This window comes from Polyodon spathula, chromosome 2, assembly GCF_017654505.1.
Source record: "Polyodon spathula isolate WHYD16114869_AA chromosome 2, ASM1765450v1, whole genome shotgun sequence".
Taxonomy (NCBI): Eukaryota; Metazoa; Chordata; class Actinopteri; order Acipenseriformes; family Polyodontidae; genus Polyodon; species Polyodon spathula.
The window spans coordinates 35,149,591-35,175,310 of record NC_054535.1 but is presented as its reverse complement, the minus strand read 5'-3'; the positions used below and the strand labels follow the sequence as shown (position 1 = coordinate 35,175,310).

Here is a 25,720-nt window from a genome sequence, read left to right as displayed (position 1 = left end):
CAATCGATTAAAGCTACTCTATGGGCAGGGTCCCCGGGAATGAGGTGGTGCTGACGTGGTTAAATTTAGTGTGATTCAGGTACTAGGGCAGCAGTTTGTATTCCCACCCACACCCAGTACCACTCAGCTAGCTGCACAGGGGAGTACATAGCAAAGGCTGCCTGATCACTGGTGCTGTCAGCAAGCTCTTGAATCAGCCATCGGGGGCTGCCTTCTCAGCTCCTGTTTTAAGAATTCATTTCTCTGTGGAGAACAAACAAAGAGCCAAGGATGGGGATGAAATCCAAGAAAGGGTGTAATTTTAAAAGCTGTTTTAAGAAGAACTGGCTTCTTATCACAACGGTGGTTGCTGTTATTTTAGGTAAGCCTTTTGTTTTCAGCATGCAGTGCATTAAAAATGTGCTATTGTCACACATATGCTGGCTGGAGATGGTTCTGTTTTCTTTTATCCAGCTTGTTTGTTTTTTTACTGCAGTGAGGCAAGGGCCCTTGAGCCTGTTATTTTATTTATTTATTTATTTATTGTTTAACATCGAGCCCTCAGCATCTCCCTGCATTGACAGCCAGGAATCAATACCTGAATGGGTTTGTAAGGGTCTATGTCCCTTGTTCAGTTGTTCTCCACTTAGCAAGGGGGCCTGAATCAGAAAGCAGAATTAAGCTCATCAGAGCTTCAGACTCAGCTGGTGATCTATTAATATCAACGATCCATCCATCCTGATCCTATTAAACACTGCTGGAACTAAAATGCAGTAGCGCCAGTAGTTGTACATTAGACACAAAGGCACGATTCTATCTCTCCATCCATCCACCCATCACTCCATCCAGGGTTCTACATACAGTGGGGCAATGGGTGATATGGCTCTCCCATAAGAAACAAGCACCCCTTTAAAGATATTTTTAAAGCAAAGAATTATAATCTTGTACTAATGGGTTTTATGGTGTATTATCTAGCTTTATTTATATTTTAGACTCAACAATATGGAACAGATGGAAATTACATCTGTTGAATAATTTCTTCTACCGTACACACATTAAAGCCCCAGCAGAATTAACTTTTTTTTTTTTTTTTTTAACTGTTGCAATACAAGAAGACATTCACCATAATAATAATAAAAAAAAAAAAAAACTTGCAATTTTATTGTCCAGTTATGTAGTATTTTAGTCTGGCAATGTGAGTTAGGTAATATAAAAGTAAACGTCAGGTTGTTTTTTGGGGGTTAAATAACTAGGTAGACTTTTTACTTATGTTTTGGTTTTGTTTTAATTGTTACTTTAATCTAAACTATCACAAGAATACTGATTCAATTCATTAAAACAAAAATCCTGTATCAAATGTATATTATCTTTAGAAAAGTTGTATAATATTCAAGCATCACACAGAATTATCTTATTATATTTTTGTTGTATTCAGTCAAATGCATAGATCTGCCTGCACAAATAGTAAATTATGTTGTCGGTTTATCTTTATTTCATGTCAGGCATCTACCACCATAAAATCTGTGACAAATGGCACTTTTAAAATAAGCTATATATATATATATATATATATATATATATATATATATATATATATATATATATATATATATAGTATTGCTGTGCCACCTCATTTCCATTTAATATTTATAGCATCGTGTACCTGAATTTCTAATAGTAGTTGTATTTTTACTTAACATTGCTGAATATTGTAATCTCACTATTAGTTTTAAGGATAATCTCAATCGTTCTCATTCAACCAGTCTGTGATTACTGTATGTCTTTTTATTTAGTTTCTCATATGTGGGTACGGTGACAGCGATCTGAATGACATGCTCTAGCAATGTTAGCTCTCCAGTTTTAACACACATATCCACACAATAGGTGCAAAGAAACTTGGGACACTTATGGGTGCCTACTATATTTGAGAGGTGCAGCAGCAGTTTGAGGAAGATAAAAGAATAAAAAAGTAGGAAGATCAGGAAGCTAAACCATACTGTTTTAGAAGTTCTGCTTCTCAATGGCCTAAGCCAGTGTTTAACAAGATTGTGGGCATTGACTATACTTTTAACTACTCTATTGTGAGAAAATACACAGCTTCCATTTACAAGTAAACAATTGTGTCATACTTAGCATGTGAGACTTCGCTCTTCACTGTACAAAAAACTATCTTAGCAGAATGCGTTTATATAAGTATATTACAATGTAGCAAAACACTGAAAATCATAAAGAAGCCTGGTAAACAGAAGTAACTTTCTGTGCAACAGGACATAAAATTTGTGAAACTGCAACACAAGTGAATGCAACTCAACAATATGTTTGTCTTTCCAAGCCAAGTCCCTCAAATCACATGATTTGACATGATTTCAAAAGTCTGTTTAGCCAGTCAGATGAACAATCACAATATAAAATATTTCTAGGTGCATACAATATGCATGGCAGCATCTGTCACGGTCAATCAACTACAGCCAAATATATAAGTGCTTGTAAATAATAAAGGTTTTTCCAATATTATAAAAGCAAGAGAACATTCAAAGATTACCTCAAATGTCTAAGAGACAAATGGCAAAATCATAGACAAAGAGAAAAAGAAATTGCAAATATATTAAATGATTACTTTTCACAAGTTTTTAAAAGGAGGATACGGGCAACATGCCCCACATGTCGACCTGTTCCTATCCAGTTTTAGGTAACTTTAGCATAACAGGGGCAGAAGTGTTAAAGGGACTAGGAGCTCTTAAAATAAACAAATCCCCTGGGCCGGATGAGATCCTCCAAATAGTATTCAAAGAAATGAAATAAGTTATTTACAAATCACTAACCAAGATCATACAACAGTCTCTTGACATAGTTGTACCGACAGACTGGAGAATTGCAAACGTATTATATGTAAATTTTGGAAACTATAATAAAATCCAAAATGGAAAATTCCCTCTATGGTAACAGTATCCTGGGAGACAGTCAGTATGATTTTAGGAAAGGGAGATCGTGTCTAACTAACCTGCTTGATTTTTTTGAGAATGCAACATTGATAACACCGTGTAACAATTTTTTTTTTTTTTTTGTTCCTGGGTAGTAAGTGTTATTTCCTAATTGCTTATGCCTCAAAAGTATAGAAAATGGCTATTATTCCCCACAAACTTTGCTTTTGTGACCAAGGCAGTGATATTTCAAAATATCACTATTTCCAATGGGAAAAAGGGCAAATGTGTGTCTTTTCGTTCACATAAAGTAAAAAACAACAACATATGAATCCAAATTAACATGTATTTATACTAAAGTAATACAAAAATGACTACAAAAGATTTAGTCATTTTTGTATTACTTTAGTATAAATACATGTTAATTTGAATTCATATGTTGTTTATGTTGACTCGGAAATGTCTTCCTGTAGACAACGTGGGGAAGCTATAAAAAAAAGCCAACAAGATGCTCGGATATATAGTGAAAAGCGCTGAATTTTAAGCCAAGGGAAGTAATGTTAAAACTTTACAATGCATTAGTAAGACCTCATCTAGAATACTGTGTTCAGTTCTAGTCACCTCACTACAAAAAGGATATTGCTGCTCTAGAAAGAGTGCAAAGAAGAGTGACCAGAATTATTCTGGGTTTAAAAGGCATGTCATGTGCAGACAGGCTTGAAGAATTTAATCTATTCAGTCTTGAACAAAGAAGACTATGTGGCGATCTGATCCAAGCATTCAAAATATCAAAATCATTCAGATTACTTGCAACAACGCCCTCCCCCTAATATGGTTATCTTTCGTTTCCACCTACCATCAAGGTGGTCCATCTAGGAGGCAGCATACCACTATCCTTACACGGTGCCCTTTCTGATTGGGAGGGAGATTTACAGCATCGACTCTTTCTATCTTTATCACAGTATCCCAATATTTTTTCAGGAAACTCATCACAGCTCCCTCTCACACATACGGCTGTTTCTCTTTGAATCAGTGACAATAGTTCTACAGTAAGCTGATATATTCAGTCGTGGATACAAAGGTATTATGATAGCTACTGTATATTCTGCAGGTATTGAGTGAATCTCTCATGTGTTGCTCAGGTTAATCAATGGAAACATTTGCATTGATGTAACATGTCTTTGATGGCGTTGTGGTCTATTTAGTTTTAAGGATGGGTTTCATTTCCTTGTTAATTTTCATATACAAGTCAGATGTTAGTTGTCTGTTTTTACATTTCAGCACATTGAGAAAAGCAACCCTTTGTCAGGAAGTCTAGCCTATTTTAAATCACTTTGTTATTGGCTGGATGACCGAAGTGTTTTAGAAGGAAGGCCGTAATGGAGTCTGACAGAATTCTGTGTGCTTGGTGAAGAGGGAGTGATTTCTGTGCAAGGTTATCCACCTCCATGGAACTACATCACTGGGCATTGCTTAGAATTAACTGTTAGATACACATTTCCTAGTACCTCGTTGTGATAGGGTAGACCTGCGCTGGCTATCAGGCACATGCATGATCCTGCAGGGGAGGGAGATCATCATGGTTGAGTGGTTTTTGGAATGCTTGGCTCCAGGGCCATGCCTGTGGATGCAACGACAGGCACCCAGCACACTGGATCAGGCAGTACAGCTGGCCTTACGGTACCAGGCAGCGGAACCAACGCCCGCTAAGCCGCCTGGAAAAGCCAGCACTCCAGCATCACCCCCACGACTGGCCCAAGGGAGGGCGAAGGGACTTCAGGGGGGTGGGGGGGGGGTGTTAGCCAGGTTTTCGGATGGGGTGTGGCAGCGGGAGCCACCCAGCCCAAGAATTGGGGCATGGTGGGGGTACCCATGGGCTGCTGCAATGTCGGACTGGGGTCTCACCTGACCACTCTGCCATCGATCCCCTTTAAAGGGTCCTATTTTTTAACCTCCTGGAGAAACTTCATGAAGAGAAACCAGCCCACTGAGGTGTTGGACATGTCAGGAGATGGGCCACATCACTCGGGATTGCCCCGCTGTGGAATGTGACCTCATCCGCCCATGTAAGACTGTTGAATTACCTCAGTCACAGCAGCACATGGATTTAGTTATTCCTGTTACCATGAGTGGTAAACAAACCCAAGCTCTCTTAGATTCAGGGTATGGTCATTTGAGACAGGTACACATTAAATTCATTCATGGGGATATGCACACTTATTCAAAGGATGCTGTAAAATAAAAAAATTGGCCAACACGTGACACGTGTACAAGTGGATTTGTGTTCTCGCTTGCCAGTGCCTGTCATTCTGGGGCAGGACTGTAAGCAGTTCAAACATTGGTTGGCTGCTGTGATGACCCCGTCCTCCCTATTGGCTAAAAAAGAGAAAGTCATTGGAGAGATTTTCCCCTTTTGGACCTGACGTTGTTTTTCCGTAGATTTAAACCCTGCAAAACTAAACGGGAACGCCGGGTCACTAAGAATGAGGGAGTCCGAGAAGTTTCAGGTGGGGGCGATTGGTGACAGTTCTGGGAGGCAGGTCGTGGAACCAGCACAGGGGTCTGGAGTAGCTGCCTCCGCTCAGGACTGACCTGATCCCGAGCTGAAAGCTATGGACGCTGATTTTTAAGCTCGCTCTCATGGCTTCCGACTGGAGCAAAGGCGTGATGACGCGCTGGGCAGGCTCTTTGACCAAGCTGCTGTGCTTAATGGTCGGGTGGTCGAGCTCAGATGTGTCGCCACGTACTCTCACTTTGATATCAATTAATCTCTTGTATCGTGTTGAAAAATAACCCCAGACAGGGGGAGTGTGTCACCAGTTGCTCATTCCTCAGTCTTTTAAGGAGGATTTATTGCAGTTGGCTCACACTATTCTCCTGTCTAGTCATTTGGGAAGGGACAAAACCAAAGTGAGGCTCTTGGCATGGTTCTATTGGCTGGGACTGGATGATGATGTGCAACATTTTTGCGAACACTGCAGGTAGTGCCAGAAGGCCAGCCCTAGAGCTCTTCCACAGGCCCCACTGGTGCTGTTGCCACTAGTGGAAGCTCTGTTTGAGTGTATTGGGGTGGATATAGTTGGACTGCTAGAGAGAAGCGCGGCGGGATATATGCACCTATTGATCATTTTGTATTACGCTACGCATTATCCGGAGGCTATTCCCTGCCACTCTGTGTCTGCTAAATCTGTTACCAAATGTTTTCTCCTGGGTAGGGATCCCCCCAGAAATTCTGACCAACCAAGGTGCCAACTTTATGTCATGGCTGGTCCGTGCAACACATAAACTTTTAGGGATTAAGACCATCAGGACTGATGGTCTTGTGGAGCATTTTAATAAAACCATGAAAACCATGTTGGGAAGATTTATTACAAGTGACAAGTGCTACTGGGACTAGCTGATTCTTCCTCTTCTCTTTGCTATCAGAGAGGTGCCCCAGGCTTCCACAGGGTTTTCTCCATTAGAGCTGCTGTATGGATGGAGACCCTGGGGTGTGCTCAATCTGGTCAGAGAGATGTAGGAGAAGCAGGAAGGTAATTTGACCAATACAGTCTGGTATGTGTTGGATCTGCGCAAACATCCTGAGTCTGTGGGAAAGTGGGCACATGACAATTTGCAGCAGGCTCAGCACAGACAGGAGACCCAATATAATAGGGGGGTCCAGTTACACATGTTTCAGCCGGGGGTTAAAGTGATTTTACTATTACCCAGCTCTGAGTCTAAACTCCTGGTGAAGTGGCAAGGACGTTTTGAGGTTACACGCCAGGTGGGATGGTGGACTATGAGATCTGAAAGGAGTGGTGGAGAGAAAAGCACATTTATCATGTAAATCTCTTGAATCCATGGTTGCAGTATGAGGCTTTGTTAGTGGAGCAAGCAGGTGACATCACAGACCAGGGACCTGATCTTTCTGTTTTGGCGAAAACGGGGTCGATGCTGATTGGAGACAATCTGACACCAAAACAGAAATGTCAGGCTCGGGCACTGGTGATGGAATTTCCTGATGTGTTCTCTCCAGTCCCGGGGCAGACGCGGGTAGCCCAAGTTCGCCAGAGGCCATGCCGTATACCTGAACGCAAACGGCAGGTAGTAAAGGTGGAAATTGAGGAAATGCTCAGGCTGGAGGTAAGAGAGGAGTCCCAAAGTAACTGGAATAGTCCAATTGTTTTAGTGGATAAGCCAGATGGATCAACTTGGTTTTACATTGACTTCAGACGGGTCAATGACAAATCGAAGTTTAATGCTTATCTCATGTCCCTGGTAAATGAGTTGCGCGAGCATCTAGGCACAGCTCATTTTATGACGACACTGGATTTAATGAAGGGGTACTAGTAGATACCTCTAACCCCGGAATCTAAAGAGAGAACCGCATTTTTGACTCCTTTCAGGTTATATCAGTTCAATATCATGCCCTTTGGGTTGCATGGTATGCCAGCCACTTTCCAGCAGATGATGGATCACATTTTGCTGCTTACATTGATGACGTAGTTATCCACAGTGAGGATTGGGCTAGTCATCTGTGTAAAGTAGCGGCAATATTGCAATCCTTGCGGGAGGCTGGTCTCACTGCTAACCCAAAGAAATTTGCAATTGGGAAGAGTGAGTCAGGGTATTTGGGGTATTGAATAGGGAGCGGACAGATCAGACAAGGTGAAAGCCTTGGTTGACAGGCCGATTCCTACGACTAATAACCCAGGTGCGCTCCTTCTTGGGATTAGCAGGCTGCTATGGGAAGTTCATCCCGAGCTTCGCCACACTCACTACTTCTTTGACGGATCTCACCCGGAAGGCTGCCCCAAATATGGTCCAGTAGACGAAGCCGTCAGAGGGCATTTCTTGCTCTGAAGAGGAGACTGTGTAGCATTCCAGTGCTGTGCAGTCCAGATTTCAACAGGAGGAGTCTGAGACAGGTCTCGGGGCAGTGTTGTCTCAGGAGGTGTGGGGAATCACTCACCCTGTCCTGTATATAAGGAAGCTCCTTCCCCGTGAGAAAAATTATATCACCATTGAGGAGTGCCTGGCAGTAAAGTGGTCAGTTGAGTCACTATGGTAATCGCAGATCATGCCCCCTTGGCATGGCTTCACTGCATGAAAGACAACAACGCCTGGATCATGTGGTGGTACTTGGCTCTGTAGCCCTTTGCCTTCAGAGTAGTCCACCGATCAGAAAAACTGCATCAAAACGCAGATTTTTTCTCTCTGGAAGGCATGGGGCTGTAGGATTTTCGAACGGACCAGTGGTTGGAGGAGGGTCTGTTGTCTCTCTCTCTCTCTCTGAGTGGTCGGGAGGCAGGTCTTGGGGGAGGGGGGGTTCGCTTGACTAATAAAAGTGATGACAGCAGGAGCTGGTTTTAGAAACCTGGAGTACCAGACATAAAAACATCACTAGTGTCTGGAAGGAAAAGGGGTAAGCAAGCCTGGCTGGAGAAGACAGCAGATAACTATTATTTTATTACGTACCCAAGTGGGATGTTGTCAGTTTAGCTGGGGAATATTGAGCAACAGCCTGAGTGTTAGTGAGGGATCAGCCAAGTATCTCAGAAACCCAAGCCGTACCAGAGAGCGGAGGCTGTGGGACGTTGCTAGGAACAGCACCTTTTATTTGTAGTTTTGTTAATGTGTTTTATTTCCTGTTTTGCTTTTGCCTTTTGTTTATGGAATATTATTTTTAGCACCTGTGAATGCAACCCAGACTGTATCCATTCCTACCATTGTTGGTAACCTTTAAGATCTACCCACTTACCGTTGTCGGTATTTGGGGCCGGGGCATAAGAGTGCCCTCTGCCGGAATAAACAATACACTGTACCCCAGTGGTGTTTCAAATAAAATTTCTGGCTCCTGTGCTCACTGAATTCCCCACACCCTCTCACACTCGTGCAATAGAAATGTCTCTTTGAAGACCAGGTTGAGCCTAATAGAAAAGACTGAAGAAACGTACTTCCCTCGTGACAGTTTAATTCAACAACTAACTGCTAGAGCCCAGCCTCTACCATAGCTATAGTAGATCCCCTGCTGGACAGAAACCGGAACATTTGCCTTAGTTTACCTCTGTCAAAGATTATCTGTGCTTTTTTTTTTTACGAATAAGATCTAATATATGAGACATAATGCATGGAATAAACTTCCATTTGTAGGCAGCCTTGAATAGCCATATGTCAAAAATAAGCTATTACATTGCACACACAACATTGTAATTGTTTTTCATAAGGCCTCTATACACCGGACGCGATATGACAAGCGAATGTGTCCTACTATTTTTGCACCACGATTTTTGATGCAAGATGATCACACTGTCTGTGATGCGATAGGCGACACCGAAGTGACACAGAAGCAATGTGAAAAAATAAGAATGGTGTCTAATTTTGTGACTTTGTCACGTGGCAGCTAGGGAACTGACCAATGAGGAACAGCTTCCCTTGCGTGCCTTCAGTAAACAATGGCAGAAGAAAAAATAATTCTTGTAGTATCAAAATATCTGGGGTGCACTGTGTTGTATAATAAAGGCCACAAAAATGAATAAGACACGGCAATGAAGGCAGTCCATTTCTAAAAAGTTATTATGTTTTCTACAGTTTTATTTACTGTACAACAGTGATATTTTTTCCAGCTGATGATACAACCAGAGGAGAGTCGTCTATCACATCATGCGCCTCTGTATATGTGTGTATTTTTATTAGTATTTAATCGTGTTGATACTTTTCTTACTTTTGTTATTTATAATCTCTGGATGCATTACATACATTGTTCTGTGTGTGCTTATTATTTACAGTAAAAAAATAAAACATAAAATATGGTTTAATTTTATATATCTATCTATCTATCTATCTATATATATATATATATATAATATATATAGATATATATAATATACTATATATATAGAATATATTATATATAATATATATATTTTTAACAAATTCATACAGAATACATTTTAACAAATTCTGTCTCATTCAGACACACCAATAGTGCAGCTTGTTTTTTTTTTTTTAAATGTAGTAATTGACAATTATTTTATTATTTTCTCCCAATTTGGCATATCCAATTATTTTTAGGCTCAGCTAACCGCTACCACCCCGCACTGACTCGGGAGCGACGAAGATGAGCACATGCTGTCCTCCAAAGCTGTCAGCCTGCCACTTTTTTTCAGACTGCAGACTCATTGTGCAGCCACTTCAGAGCTATAGTGTCGGAGGACAATGCAGCTCTGGGCAGCTTACAGGCAAACCCGCAGGTGCTCGGCCAGACTCGAGGGGCCGCTGGTGCGTAATGAGCCAAGGACGCCCTGGCCGACCTAACATGTAGTAACAGGCTCGTAAGGGTTTCTAAAACCATTCTCTTGCTTTTTTTTTAAGGTATTGGATTGGGAGTCCTAGTCCGTGAATATGCCAGACTCTCAACTCTGGACAAGTTCTACTTTGGATTTCCGGGAGAGATATTAATGCGAATGCTAAAATTAATCATCTTGCCTCTTATCATATCCAGCATGATTACAGGTAATTGAACATCTAACCAAGCATAAAACAAGATACTGTTTAAATAACACTGGTGGCAGGTGGAAGAGATCATTTACTAATCGCTTTTTTATGAGCCAGTTTGGACTGATGGAGCACACTTATTTCTATTTGGTAAAGGCTTTGCATTGTGACATCAAAATAATGTATTACTTGTACATGCGTTTATAGAATTATGGTCAGTTTTACTTATGGTTTAAGATCAAGACCAATGCTTGCTGAAATTAATTGTATACCAAAATAAATATATCTCTTAGCTGCCTTTCACTAGAAGCTTTCTCATGTATAACAAGAAGTAAATGTCAAGATCAACATTTATTGAGGGATTAAAGACTGCATTCACAGATCCCAGTTCTATTTTTCCCTTCAAGACTGACTTGATCGGAGAGCCTTGTTCAGGTTGCATTGTTGCTTCTGTCTGTATATATTTTGAATTTTTTATGTTTTTCCACAAATTATATATGATATTAAACAAATTGCTGTTATTCTTTTCTATTATTATTTGTGTGCACTACAACCTGTTGCTTGTTATGTCCCACTGTGGCCTTGCGCCCCATTTCAAGCCCCCTCCCTCCCCAGGCTGCATAGCTCTGGCTGGACCATATTTTATTTCTCGTTTTTGCTTTTTAGCACTATACGAGACATTTTATATTATTCATGTAATTGTTTAATTATTGTTTTTTGTTGAGCTCTGTCTCTTTTTCCCCTCCCCGCGGACGAGGAAGAAGAGTTGACATTCCAGAGGTGGGTGAGATGCTGCAGCGCTCTCACTGCACTTTTACATTTCAGGATACAGCATACAAGTTCTGTGTGTTGCCATTTGGCATCTCCCTAGCTCCACATGCCTTCTCGAAGTGCATGGAAGCTATCTTGGCACCACTGAGACTCAAAGGCATCAGAGTACTCAATTATCTGGATGACTGGCTAATTTGTGCCCAGACTCCAGAACAGACAGACCCACACAGAACTAGTCGCCAGGCCATCTTCAACCAGAGCCAGCTCATGCCTTTTCAGACAGCCTCCTATCTCAGAGTGTGCTTGGTCCATGCTGCCCACTCTGTTGGACAGCAGAATGCACAGAATAGCCACCTGTTTGGGGCTCTTTCAGCTCAACAGAGTGCCCACTTCTGGGCCTGATGATGGCAGCAGCTTTCCAGACCCTTTTATTGGGCCTCCTGTGCATGTGCCCTCTACAGGCCAGGTTCAACAGCAAGGCTTTTCAGCACACGTTGAACCACAACCGCCTATTTACAGTGTTCCACCAGTGTCTAAAGGCACTGTCTTGGTGGAAACAGCTGGACCATCTACGCCTAGGCATAGCTCTGGGCGGTGTCTCCAGAAAGGAGGTCGTCACCACGGACATGTCCAGCCTGGGCTGGAGCGCTATGTGGAATGGCTGGGGTGCGCAAGGTTTGTGGAATCCCACATGGCAAAGTCTCCACATCAATGTTTTAGAGCTGCAGGCAGTTTACCCGGTGTGGACGTACGATAATCTCCTCGCAATCTCCTGTCGCATCTGCCCGGGGTGACAAACTGGGTGGTGGACCTCCTCCCAAGGGGTCCCTAGCAGCTTAGAGTAGAGGCTCTACACTAAGGTGGTGAGCCTCATCTGGGAGAGGTTGGGGAGAGCAGAAATAGACCTCTTTGCCTCCCAGGAATCAACCCACTGTACCCTGGGAATAGATGCCTTGGCACACCAATAACCGAGCATCTGTTATACACCTTTCCACCGCTTGCCCTTCTCCTGCTGTGTCCGGAGTAAGTCAGGCAGAGTGGGCCAAGGTGCTCCTAGTAGTGTCATATTGGCCCAGGAAACTCTGGTTTTCAACCCTGATGTAGCTCTTGAGCGGCTAGCTGTGGAGACTGCCGACGCGCCATGACTTGCTCAGAAAGGCATGGGGGAATTTATGGCATTCTGACCCATGGAGCCTGCAGCTCTTGGTCTGGCCCCTGAACTGCTGCGTTTAAGCTGTCTGGGTCTGTCGAATAGGGTTATTGACACCCTATAAAATGCCAGAGCAGCTTCTACGCATTCCCAGTATGGGTACAAGCGGGGTGTATTTCAGATGTTGAGTCTGTCTTGTAGGTTCGACCCCACAACTTGTCCCATAGCAGTAATAATACAATTTTTGCAGGACCTGTTTGACGAGGGGAAATCCCCCTTTACATTAAAGGTCTGTTTGGCAGGTATTTCAGCTTGCCATGTTAAGATTGACTCTGTCTCCCCTGGAGCTCAGTTCTTGGAGAGGGGCAATTTTTTAGGCTAAAAGTGGTGCCTACTGCACTTGTGAAGCCTCCATTTAAACCACTGCATTCAGCTGAGGTGACATTTTTATTGTTTAAAACAGCTTTCTTGCTTGCTATCTCCTCTGCAAAGCAGGTGAGTGAGATGCAGACATTCTTTGTTGCAAAAACCTGCCTAATTTTTACAGAGGTCATGACAAAGGTCATGCTCCATACCAATCCTGCCTTCTTGCTGAAGTCTATCTCTGCATTCCATGTGCAACCATTCTGTGGAACTGGAGGCTTTCCATCCACCTCCTTTCCACTCTGACAGAGAATAACAGCCCCATACGCTGTACCCTGGTTAAGGTATACCTTAAGTTATTATCATAACCCTGGTTCCATGAAATAGAAATGTAACCATTGACCTTATCCTTTAGAGAAATGAAATTAGCAGAACCAATTAAAGTATGGGTGAACTAATGGCTTGTGGGTAAACCAAACATATCCAACATATCCTAAGAAAGGAATGTCAAAATCTTACCATTTACCTCATTTTCTGGCCAATTACCACAAAATCTATTTATTTTCAATAAGAAACTACATTCTGCTTTGCTTAGATTGTATAGCTTTTTCTTCCCTAACATCCAGTCCTGCATTAAGTTTAATAGATGGTAACAGCAACCTCAGTGGAACTCATCCAGGTTTACGGAAGCTTCCTCTAACAATGACAGAGATTCTTTCCATTTGGATTTCAAGCTGAACAACTACAGTACCTGACGGAATGTTAACACCCCAGCTGCATAATTCTTAAATATCCCGATAGCTCTAACGTTCCAAAGTTATTAAAATGCATTTAGTTAAGATTTTCATTTTACAATAACTGCAAATTCTGTTCATGTTCTTATGTAATGCAAATGTTTAATTAATTTCCAATTATTCTGAACAGTAAAAAATGTATTTGACATTCCCGGCATTTGTGTTACGATCCTTAACTTTGCTCCTGTACCACATTAGTCTTGTGTCACATAGTCTGTTTCATATCTAAGAAACAATCCAATTATAATCATGCTTTGGTATTGGTATTGTACCAGCGATATTAATTTTTAAAGTAGATATACACTATGTACTGTATCAGTTAAATGCAATACAATGTTTGCATCTTGGTCTGTTGCCTCTAGAGAGAGCATAATTAATAATGCCTTTATTTGCAGGAGTGGCTGCATTAGAATCCTCAGTTTCTGGCAAAATCGGATTACGTGCAGTTGTCTATTACTTCTCAACAACAATTATCGCTGTTATCCTAGGTAAGCAAGTTTTAACCTCCAAAGTATTTCTAATCACAACCTCCCAATACTCAAATGAAAAAATCCTCCGCACTCATTAATGAAAACAACACTATGAACAGAAAGAAACAAATCAATCACTCTCTGTAAGTATCCATTACAAGAACATAGTGGTAATGAACAACTAAGGTTTGAATATGTTTCAGAAAGGAGCAAGTTACTTGCAATAGACACACACACACACACACACACACACCCACATTATTAAATTACCATAGATATACTTTCTTTGTCTTTAAAAAAACTTCTGTGACATCTGCATTGAGTGTTCACTGTTGATATTAGTTTTTTTTTTCTTTTTTGTACCAGGGTTAATTAAAGGTTAATGCTGTGAAGCATATGTGTTTATATTATTATAAATCATATCTTTGGATAATTTATCTTGAACAATGACCCCAATTATATCAAGAAATGGTAACATAACGATTATTGGTACACCCATGTTAACAATTACATTTTTTTAAAGTATGACATGTAACTTACTTTGTTTGATTTCAATTTAGGAATTGTGTTAGTGATGACCATCAAACCTGGCATGTCTCAAAATGCAGATGACATTGACAGAACTGGTTCTACTCCAGAGGTCACCACAGTGGATGCCTTGTTGGACCTAATTAGGTACAAACTGTTTATTATAAATTGGTATTTCAGTGATTATTGCTTGAAACACTGTAATGAATCACTCACCTATTAGAAGTACTGTACTACCATCACCATTGAAGAAGCGGTGCACTCAGATATCAGATTTGTAATAGACGCCGCCCTCGAATAAAGCTGTTCTTAATAATGAAACGTCATTTTTTTTCCCTCACCCAGCTGAAATAAATGCAGCACTTAATAAAGAAACACATACAAAACACAGTATGGCAAAACATTACAAATAGAAACTAAATGAATTGAATAAACTTGAACACAATTTATTTAAAAGAATACAATTGCACACTGGATCATGCCGGTATTTTACTGTGAAGTTTATGGAACCCAAACAAAAAAAAATATATACACTGCATTGTGTACTGATAGTGATGTGTGTCCTCACTTAAACACTGATCTGGTCTGCGAGCACAACAGCTTTCAGTTTAAAAGTTAAGTTGTAGGACTTCTTCGCCATCCTGATTAAGTTGTATGCACAGAAATAAACTTCAATATATGCCTCCCTCAAATACCGTAAAAAACATAATAAAAAATTGCGCCTTTCGAAAACCATAGTAATTCTAATTACAGCCATCCTTGAATAAGCGCTGCAGCTGTTATTAGCAATTTAAAATAAGGAGAAATAAGCTGACTCAAAGATTTAAGGAGGCTGAATTGGTAACCCCAGACCTGCCATACTTGTCTATCCTGGGTGTCACAAGGCAGAAACAACAAGCGTTGGACATGTATGGTTCTTTACTCTTTCCTGTCAGACTGCTTGACCAGAGTGGATGCAGCCCGTGCCTCATCCGGATGTTTTTCACAGCCCGCTACTCTCTTCTAAAACTGACCACACCCAAATGGCTGTGTCATAATCCTTTACTAACTCCTGCTTCTTTTGACTGATGTCACAGCCCAGCCATTTATGGAGCTTTTCCCTAAACCTGAATTACAGGGGCCAGCGTAAACAATCCCTGCTAAAACTAGCCATGATTTTTCTATGGGAGCTTCCCCTCGAAGATTTATACAATAACTTTCATTCTGTTCAGAGTATTAAAAATACATTGTTTTAATAATGCTCTTTTATTTCAATTCTATCACGAACCACAGACCTAATGTTTTGTCACAGGTCTTTCGGATTGGCTATAACTCAGCTTAGCAAAACACCAGTGTGTGCAGCTGCCCCAATGATCAGGTTGCATGATGTTTCAATGAAATCTCCAAGCAAATACAATAAAACAAAATAGTGGTTGTAATTGAGTATTCCTTGAATGTAATAAATATTTAAACATTTTAAATGTACAGTACACAGAAATAGTTGCTAAAGTAAATATTGCATTCCTTTATTTTAAGAAACATGTTTCCAGAAAATCTCATGCAGGCTTGTTTTCAACAGGTAAGGTATTAATTATTTTTAAGTGCATGTATGGGATGTGTTAGTTGAAAAAAACTAAACAAAACAATGGTGTACATCAGTAGGCACAATTCATCTCATTACAAATGATGTATAAAAATTAGAGTAATTTTCTGAATTAACTTTATTTTGAATACCAATAATAGAGGGCACATTTGAGCAATATTAATGTAACAAAATGAGCAACACCAAAGTCAATGTACAGTATGGGCACAGAGGAAAACAAATAATTGTCTTAAACATAAACTCATAGACCTTGCATGTAGAAACTTCTTGTGACTTGGTTTTATGTGCAAAAGAAGTTTGGTATGGATCATTTAAATAAGTACAAATACAGTACTGTGGTTCTTAAGACCTCTGTTTATCACAATGTTTGACATAATGTTTTGTACGGCTTGCAATTACAGTACAAAACAAAGCGTGAAGAATTAAAACCTGAACCCGCAGTGAACTTTACTACCATGTCACCTGTGACGGTTGTCATGACAACTGCTTTACCGGAGGTAAGATTTATTTATTGTTTGACTTTTTTTTATTCAATTTGAAGCTCTGGATAATCATTAAACACCAAATGGCCTCTGGATTAACTTTATACTGAATAGTGATACACATCTTTAAAGCAGTGCTTGGCTAACCAAGGATTTAGGATGCTAACACGCACTTTTTCCTGGACAAAGGGTCTCACTCTGGTGGACCAATCAAGACCAATACAGTGAATCAGACAGGAAGTAATACACAGTGGAGCTTGAAAAATATGTAGTAACAAGGTAAATAAAGCAATGAACAAAGTGATATTCAGCACAAAGTTATAGAAAAAAATAAATTGGAAGCCTTGTTTATTACTCATTTGAAGTGTATATAACATATTATACACATACTTTATAACCATAGTCTAGTTGCACCTTATTTAATTCACTACGGTAACTTTAATCACTTTTCTTACGGTATTACTTTGTTTTAGGTTAGTCCTAAATAGATGTCTCTTAAACATGTTTGGGTCCTTCAATTTATCTAAACAGTGGTGATCCTAATACCTGTCCTATAACTTAATAAATAGGACCCATTCCTTCTACAGAGGAAAATGCACTGAAGAGACTCACATGCACTGTCATCATGGTCTTGGTTCTCAAATCTGAATGATCGACTGGTGGTATTTAGATCTGGCCCTCATTAGAAAAATGTAACAGACCCTGCTGCATACTATGGCATCTCTCAATATTTATAATGTTATGTACGAAATAAATTATATATATATAATATAGATATATTATATATATATATATATATAATATAGATATATATATATATATATATATATATATATATATAATATTTACAGTGAATGACGACTCACTTACTGCTACACATCTTTATGTTGTTCAATTTTAACTTTGCAGAATATAACTGAGAACTATAAAATAGTGGGCCTGTACTCAGATGGAAGTAACGTGCTGGGACTCATCGTTTTCTGTCTCGTCTTTGGGATTGTTATCGGTCAAATGGGAGAGAAGGGGCGCGTTCTGGTGGACTTTTTTGATGCCATAAACGAGGCCACCATGAAAATAGTACAGATCATCATGTGGTAGGTGAAATCTCACAGATTGGGAACTCTGCAGCAAGCAAGTCTTTTAATAAATATCATGTTTTATTTATCTTTTTTTCTTGTATACTACTATGTTAAACTACCTCTGTAATTTTATATATATATATATATAATTTAGATATTTTAAAATAAACTTTTAATATGTGTTCATAGTTACATGCCGATTGGAATATTCTTCCTAATTGCTGCCAAGATAATTGAAGTTGAAGACTGGGATATCTTCCGGAAGCTAGGATTGTACATGGTGACTGTATTGACCGGGTATGTATCTTACCATGTCACTGTTTTATTTATTTATTTTTTTCTTTTTTTATTGCAGATATTCAAATACTGATGAGGGCAGTATTTGTTGAGATTGAGAAAGTGTACTGGTATTTTTTTTTTATTATTTTTTTTTATTACTAATAGAAGTATGAAAAATGTAAAACATAAACTAGACAAGGCATTTTCAGTACACCGGTGAATCACTAATCTGAACAGGGTCTGCTGTAATGCAAACTCTGAGAGTAGCTGGAATTAGCTACATTTAATTCTGACCTGCAGCTGTCTGCCTGTGATACAGATCCAAAGAAAAATGATCTGTATTTAATAATATGTTATTAAGTAGTGACTGTAGATTTGTCAAACTGGCAAAACAAGCTGACCCACAGCAGACCACCAACAACCTCTCTCTTAATTATCATGTGTAATTCCTCTCTTAATTAACCTTACAATAGTGATGGTAACAGTAACTGTCAAGCAGCTTTTATTCAGCATTATTTCACTGCTGTTATCATAGTTTGAGATTGCATTCTGATTCATCCTAATGCTTCCCTTAATGTTGAACTGTTCAGTCCTAATATGTATTACAGTCACGCTGGCTCTTCTCTATGCTCCGAATTATGTCGGTTTACATTAGACACTTGTACTGTCAGTATATGGTTGATCTTATTGGCGGGTTAAATGTATTATGGACCTCAAACACATAAGAAAAATCTTGTGATTGGGCCATGCAGAAAAATTGTGCTTATAATAATAATAATAATTTAAAAAATCATAGACAGCACAAATATAAGAAATGATTAGGCAATTTTTCGTCCACTTAAAATGAAGCGCCAGCAGTAAATAAGTCAATACTGTACTAATTGCATTTTTGCTGTAGTCGTTATCAAACTCATTTACTGTTACATGTACTTTTTTCCCATCAGGCTTGCAATTCATGCCACTGTTTTCCTTCCACTGTTATATTTCTTAATTGTGAGGAAAAATCCATTAACGTTTGCCATGGGGATGGCTCAGGCACTACTGACAGCTCTCATGATCTCCTCCAGGTAGGTTGGAACAAATTTGTAGTTTAGAGGATTCCATGGGCACTGTTCTTGATGTTCTCTTCAAAATCACACACAAAGTTAAGTGGCCTCCACCTATGTTAAACTGTACTGATTCACATGATTTCAGGATAAATTCAGCAGTTGCTGTAGGTTCTCTCTGCTGGGTAGTGCATTTCACTCAACCATGAGCACCAAGGCGCTTTCAAAAGGCAACTCCGGGACAAAGTTGTTGAAAGGCACAGATCAGGGGATGGGTATAAAAAAATATGAAAGGCCTTGAGTATCCCTTGGAGCACGGTCAAGACGATTATTAAGAAGCGGAAGGTGTATGACATTGTTCAAAGTACTAGGCCAGTGTTCTACCTCAGCATCTATGTTTGATTAATATAAATTAATAGAAGTGAGCCAGCTTTCCTTCTCTGTAGTCCCATTTGAAAAATGATAAATGCCAAATCACGACAATGTTTCTTAGAATAGTTTCTTATTGTATACTTTATTAAATACGTTAATATGAACCTGTATTCCACAGTTCAGCAACCTTGCCTGTGACTTTCCGATGTGCGGAAGAAAACAACAGGGTAGACAAGAGGATCACACGTTTTGTGTTACCGGTGGGGGCCACAATCAACATGGATGGAACTGCACTCTATGAAGCAGTGGCTGCCATATTTATTGCACAACTTAATAATTATGCACTGGATATTGGCCAGATTGTAACTGTCAGGTAAGGAAACACAACATTAACTGAGTCGGGTGGAACATAGTCAGAGCACAAGATTTCTGCATTAGAATTCGGCCAGAAATCTTTCAAGCACCAGCATTTCTGCAAGAGGAAGCTTGATATGTAACCATTATGACTCCTGAAGTGCGAATACAAAAATACCAAACCAGTCACTGTTAAAAAATATATTGCTGCAATATGGACTACACAGGATACAATAAAGGTAAAATAATGTTTCTTATAAAAACTTCAGTGTGCTCCACAGCACTGCAATCCCTCTATACCATGCAAGGTCATTGTTTATTGAGTATTCTGGACATATTATTATTATTATTATTATTATTATTATTATTATTATTATTATTATTATTATTATTATTAATCAATACTTAATAACTTATTTATTCAGCCAACAAATTGAAAAAATCACCTTTAAAAAAACATGGGATAGGGGTGGCCTCCAAAATGCAGCCACCCTCCATACCCATGCTGCAAACTATTTACTGTTTATTTATTTAATTTTGTTACCCTTGTGCTTGTTTTGGTTACAGTATAACAGCAACAGCAGCTAGCATTGGAGCAGCAGGAGTCCCCCAGGCTGGCATGGTTACCATGGTGATTGTCTTGTCTGCAGTGGGATTACCAGCTAATGATGTCACACTAATCATGGCAGTGGATTGGCTGCTGTTGCTTTTTTCTTTCTTTTTTTTTTTTTTTTTTTTTTTTTACCACATTGCACTTACATAGCATCTTTCAAGACCAGATCCTCTCAAAGCACTGAACACATTTTAGGAGAGCAAATATGATTAAAACCTAATAGTTTGAACTTAATAAGAGACACCAGCAGCCTATAATAATGTATATATGCTACTGCAGTAACATTTTGTTTCAAGCACACTGGTTAAACTGAATATTGTTTCTAGAGAACTAAGGGTATAAGGAGGCCAAAACAATTGGTGTTGTTACAGACATTTCATTAATACTTCCAACATAGTTATTTTTATATACTGGAAGAAGCAATATTTTGGATAATGTTGTACATGTGAAATATTGTGGTAAACTGATGCTACACCTTTCATCAGTGAACAATTATGCAAATGTCTTCAACATTTATATTCAGGACTGTCTTGAGAGACTACTGTACACCAAAATTAAATTATTTAATTCACACACTTAAAGAGTAAGTAGCAGGGTTCCAATAAATATAGTTATACGTCCCCACGTGTTGCTGTTTAAATAATGAACCTGTAAATGTTCTTTTCATTGTTAACATCCTGACATCTTTTTACATTTATAACTGTTTCAAAGATCTTTTCAAAATGTATGAGAAGCGATACCCCCCCCCCCCCCCCCCAAAAAAAACACAAAAAAAACACTGGCTTTTCTGTTCTGACAAGACATCATGGGTACCGTTATTAACGTCACAACACTGTGTTACGACACTTACACTATCAGTTTACTAGAGAGGCTATTTTGAAAAGAGCTTTGAAGTTCTAAGAGTAAAAAGTTGTCAGGATGTTAACAATGAAAATAAAAAATTACAGGTACGTTATTTAAACAGTTACAGCAACATGTTGGGAGGTGTAAGGTTATATTTTTCGGAATCCCGCTACTTACTCTTTAAGGCAATGTACTGTACCAAGAAATGTCTTTTCAAAGAGTTATGTTTTTAAACAAGATTTAAAAACAGGAACAGACACTGCTTGTCTATCCAAAGGTGGTAATTCCAAAGGCTAGGGGCAAGGTAGGAGAATGTTCTTTTATCCCTGGTATGCATTTTAAACCTTGGAAGTTGCAGAAGAATGGATCCTGTGAGCGTAGTGAATGGACAGGGATATATGGAGACAAGTTCCAGTTAAGTTAGTTCAACCCAGTTACCAGCAGTTGCAGGGAGACTTAAGAATTAAAGTGGCTCTGTCAGGATTTTGTTGTCTGCTGATATCAGCAAGGTTCATATCCTTTCAGGGATCGGTTTCGGACCATGATAAACGTGCTGGGTGATGCATATGGAGCAGGCATCGTGGAGAAACTCTCCAAGGAGGAGCTGGAAAGGATGGACCTCTCGTCTGATTTGGAAGTTATCAACCCGTTTGCTCTGGAATCAGACACAATGGATGAGGAGGAACAGGAGAAAAAGACCTATATAAATGGAGGCTTTATGGTGGATAAAACTGACTCTATTTCATACACAGAGTCATCTCAGTTATAGTGAAAATTGAGTCAAAATGATTTAGGGTTAATATTAAAAAAAAAAAAAAAAAAAAAAAAGAAACCGGCTAGGTTTCAAGATGCAAATGTTACTTTTTTTTTCATGTTTGACAGTAATCAGCTTTAATTTCAGTGCCACCATGTGGGAGGATTATAAATACAAATGACTGTAAAACAGCCCCAGGGTCCTTTTGGCTGTATTATTTGATGGGTGTGGATAAAATGTAATGCACTGTGCATTTGTGCCAAAAATTGTAGTGGATTTCAGGTGACACCAATGCTATAAATACAGGTTCAAAATTTCTGACTGTTGAAATTCAAATTAGATGATAGCTGAGATATAGGTTTGTGGCCATCTGTCTGGCTGGAACAAGAAGGAACACGAAAACTTTTCATAAACCCTGATACGGATAGGAGCCCAGTTAGCAAGTAAATATGAAAGGTTTCATTTGCAACCCGATGATCCGCACATCTATTGAATACAATATATACTGTTGAAGTTTTCGCCGCCTTTGATGTATGCTCTCCTCTCCTGATATAACCATTTGTGCATAGTATAGTGTGCCAACAGTATGGAGAATTTTCAAAATAGAAAGGTCACCAACTACACACTCAAATCGGACTGGAAGCCTGCATTTCTTTAAAACAGATTAGGAATATTATAATGAGAAAGAGATAGTATTTGTCATTTTCCTAATTTCCTCTCCTTCCCCCTCTCTCCCCCGTTTGTTTAATTGGTCATATCAAACGCAACAAAATTATGCTGGTTATGGTGATGACTTTAAAATGTGATGCTATCCAAACAAAAATAAATACCTAGAAGTATAACATACAGAAGACTAGAACCCAAAGATCATCAACATAAGAGGGGCTTATGATAATATTGCTAGTTCTTTTTTTTTCAGACCAATTGTTTATCAGTTTTTGAAAACAGAATATACAGAATGTCATATTCGTACAACAGAAACTGTGTAATATATCTACCCCCTCCCCTCCCAGTAATTAAACAGTAATTATATAACTGACTACATGTACTTGAATGTACTTCTTTTAGATTTTTTTTTTTTAAAACCAGGGGCCAATTAAAGCATTGGCGTATAAGAGGCTAAATCAGTTTGTACCTTGTTGTATAGAGTTTAATAACAGGGACACCCCTGCAGCAGTTTCCTTCCATGTCTCCAGTGTGGATGACTTCATTGTGTTTATCCTGGCGATGGAGAGCTCAAACAGAATGATGTCTTTACATTTAAATAGCCATTGCCGCCAGGATAACTAGTGAGGAGGGAGCCAATGCTGAACTATAATGTTTTTTTTCCCACCGTTATTCCAGCCACCCGGATCTTATGCTGGAGCTCAGATAAATTAAGTTTAGTGTTATCATTTAATCAATAAAAGAAAGGGTTCCAGGAGCAAATCCTCGTCAAGCAAATTGGACAAAGTAGAGGCCCCATGAAAATGTGCCAGGTTCACTCAGGGAGCAGAATCTGCAGTGTGGGTTCGAGATAATACCCACAAGGAAGCTTCTATTGGGGGGTCAAATCAGATCTATGACAGACCTTAAGGTGGATTAATTGGTGATTAGGCTTTTTGGCAGCTCCAAATATATTATCCAAAACTGCTTCCCAATCAGCATGTCTGTCAGTTGTTGCCAGGTCTCTTTCCCATAAAATGGTTACAGTTGGTGGTTTATAGGAGGCTTTGAGTAAGTGTAAATAGATCTCAGAGACAATTCCCTTGGAACAGACCCTTGTGGTGATCCAGTTTATCATAGGACACAGCTGCAGTTCTGACCCCCAGGGCACAGCGAAGTCCGAGGTAGAAAAAAAACAAAACAGATAAATCAAAAGAGGAACATTATTCTTGGAATCTGAAGAGAACATCTTATTAAATATATCTTTTTTAGAACAGAAGGTCTGAGCACCAGAAAGAAGAGCTTTGCTATGGTGGAGTGTAGATGCCATATCATTTTGTGTCCCATTTGCTTTTCCCACTGCTCTAAAGCATGCAATCGAAAAGCACATTTTTTAGGTGTAAGCCCCACAAATAAAACATCTTGTAGTCTGATGGGTGAGACCAAAGCTTACTTATTTGCTCACCAGGGCACAGTAGACAGCGGAACCAGCAAGATCTTCAGAGGACTAATTAAAAGGCCCAGTGACACAGTTTGAAGTTTGGGGCTGCTAAGCCCTCAGCTGATTTAGCATGTTGTAATGTTGTTAATTTAATCTGTGATTGTTTATCGTCACACAGAAATTTCTGAATGAAAGAATCAAGCTTTACCCAGTAACCTGAAGTGGGAGGCAGCGGTATCATGGAGCTCACAAAGTTAACATGGTGGAGATCATTCATTTTAACAGTAGAGATCCAGGCATGTAAAAAGATGGGCATTAGTGTCCACCAGCGCATGTCTTCACAAACTCCCTTTAAGGTTTTCAGATTTTTCTTCGCAGTTGTTTGCAGGGTGGGGTAAATATCGATACCAAAATAAGTAAATGGCTTTTTAACAGGAATAATGGATGGTAAGGGAACCTTACCAGTGGCAGCATTGAGGGGCGTTAGGGCAGATTTAGACCAATTCATTTTATAACCAAACCAAGCGCTGAATTTGTTGAAAGCTGACAGGATTGTGGGTGAGAGTGTTGAGTTCCTTGTTTGCACAGGCAATAGAGCCTGCTTGTTTTGCACCCCGGAGAACAGTTTGGCGATCATTGTAGTGTTGACGTCTGTTTTAAGTGACTGCACCGCATCCTTGGTCTCCTGGAGCATACCGTTTAATTTCTCTACAGCTTGGCTCACAATGTTGATAATGAGTCTTGAGGGAGCTTTGCTGTTTAACCAGCGCTTCAAAAATGGCGCAGGTCGCACAAGCCTCAGAAAGTTTCTGAGAATGTTTTTTTGAGGTCCAGGCATCTTTAGTGAAAGGAGGATGTCGAAGAAAAAGGGGAAAATGGAATTAGGGATTTGGAGCTCTAGTGAACAGCAGCCATTAGCTCCAGTGGGTCACGTGATCTTCTAATATTGCTAGATTGCTAGGTTTAATGATATGCAACTGTGGCAGGCTGGCGAGTGGAAAGAGGCCCAGAGACAGACTGCAGTTCAAAAAAATAACTATTTTATTATAAATAAACACAAAAATGAAAGGGCACAAGGGCCAAAACAAAGCAATTTAAACACAAAGAAAGACAAAAAGCAAAACTTACAAAAATAACAATTTCCAGGCTGGGCAATGCCTTCACTGGATTCAAACTTTCCAAACAACCAAAAAAAAAAAAAAAAACCCAACCTGCTTCCTCAGCTCCCTCTCTCCTAATGAGAAGCAGAGGCCTCCTTTTATATCAGGTGGCTGGGCGCTGATTGATCGTTAATCAACCTAATCAACTAATCAACCCCAGCCACCTGAACATAATAAACCCAGGCAGGTAGGGGAAGTTAACCCCATCCCTGCCAATTTAAAGGGCAGAGCTTTGCTCTGCCACAGCAACTGTTTTTTTTTTCATTTTGGGGGAGGGGGTGGTACTCCTCCTTTAAGTGACTGAGGTCCTTGACTGATTATGATGTCATCATTTTCTAAAGCAGGTGATATCAACCATACCGGTATTGTCAATAAAGTAGTGTGAAAACTCAATATGGTATGGTTGATGTTATGAATGTGACTTGTTTATGGTGTGTCATGAAATACAGACACGTAAGTTGTGGTTGACTTTCCTAAAATCTCCTCAGCAGCCTATAATTATGTATAAATGATACTGCAGTAGCTTTTTGCTGTTTCATCTTGCAGTCTTACAACCACACTAGTTATTCTGGATGTTGTTTTTAGAGAACTAAGGGTATAATTGGCCAAAACAGT

The 25,720-nt window shown here is 39.5% G+C and overlaps 1 protein-coding gene across 1 annotated transcript; it reads left to right on the top strand.

Annotated features, from left to right (window-relative positions):
- The first annotated feature begins 129 nt into the window (after positions 1–129).
- LOC121295678 (excitatory amino acid transporter 3-like) lies at positions 130–24,995 on the top strand. Its single transcript, XM_041220640.1, has 12 exons — positions 130–361; positions 10,257–10,397; positions 13,853–13,945; positions 14,488–14,602; positions 15,971–16,013; positions 16,439–16,534; positions 17,429–17,613; positions 17,788–17,895; positions 18,822–18,944; positions 19,474–19,668; positions 20,217–20,351; positions 21,631–24,995. Exons 1-12 carry the CDS (start codon positions 271–273, stop codon positions 21,872–21,874), a joined length of 1,569 nt encoding a protein of 522 aa, XP_041076574.1. The 5' UTR covers positions 130–270; the 3' UTR covers positions 21,875–24,995.
- The last annotated feature ends 725 nt before the right edge of the window (positions 24,996–25,720 follow it).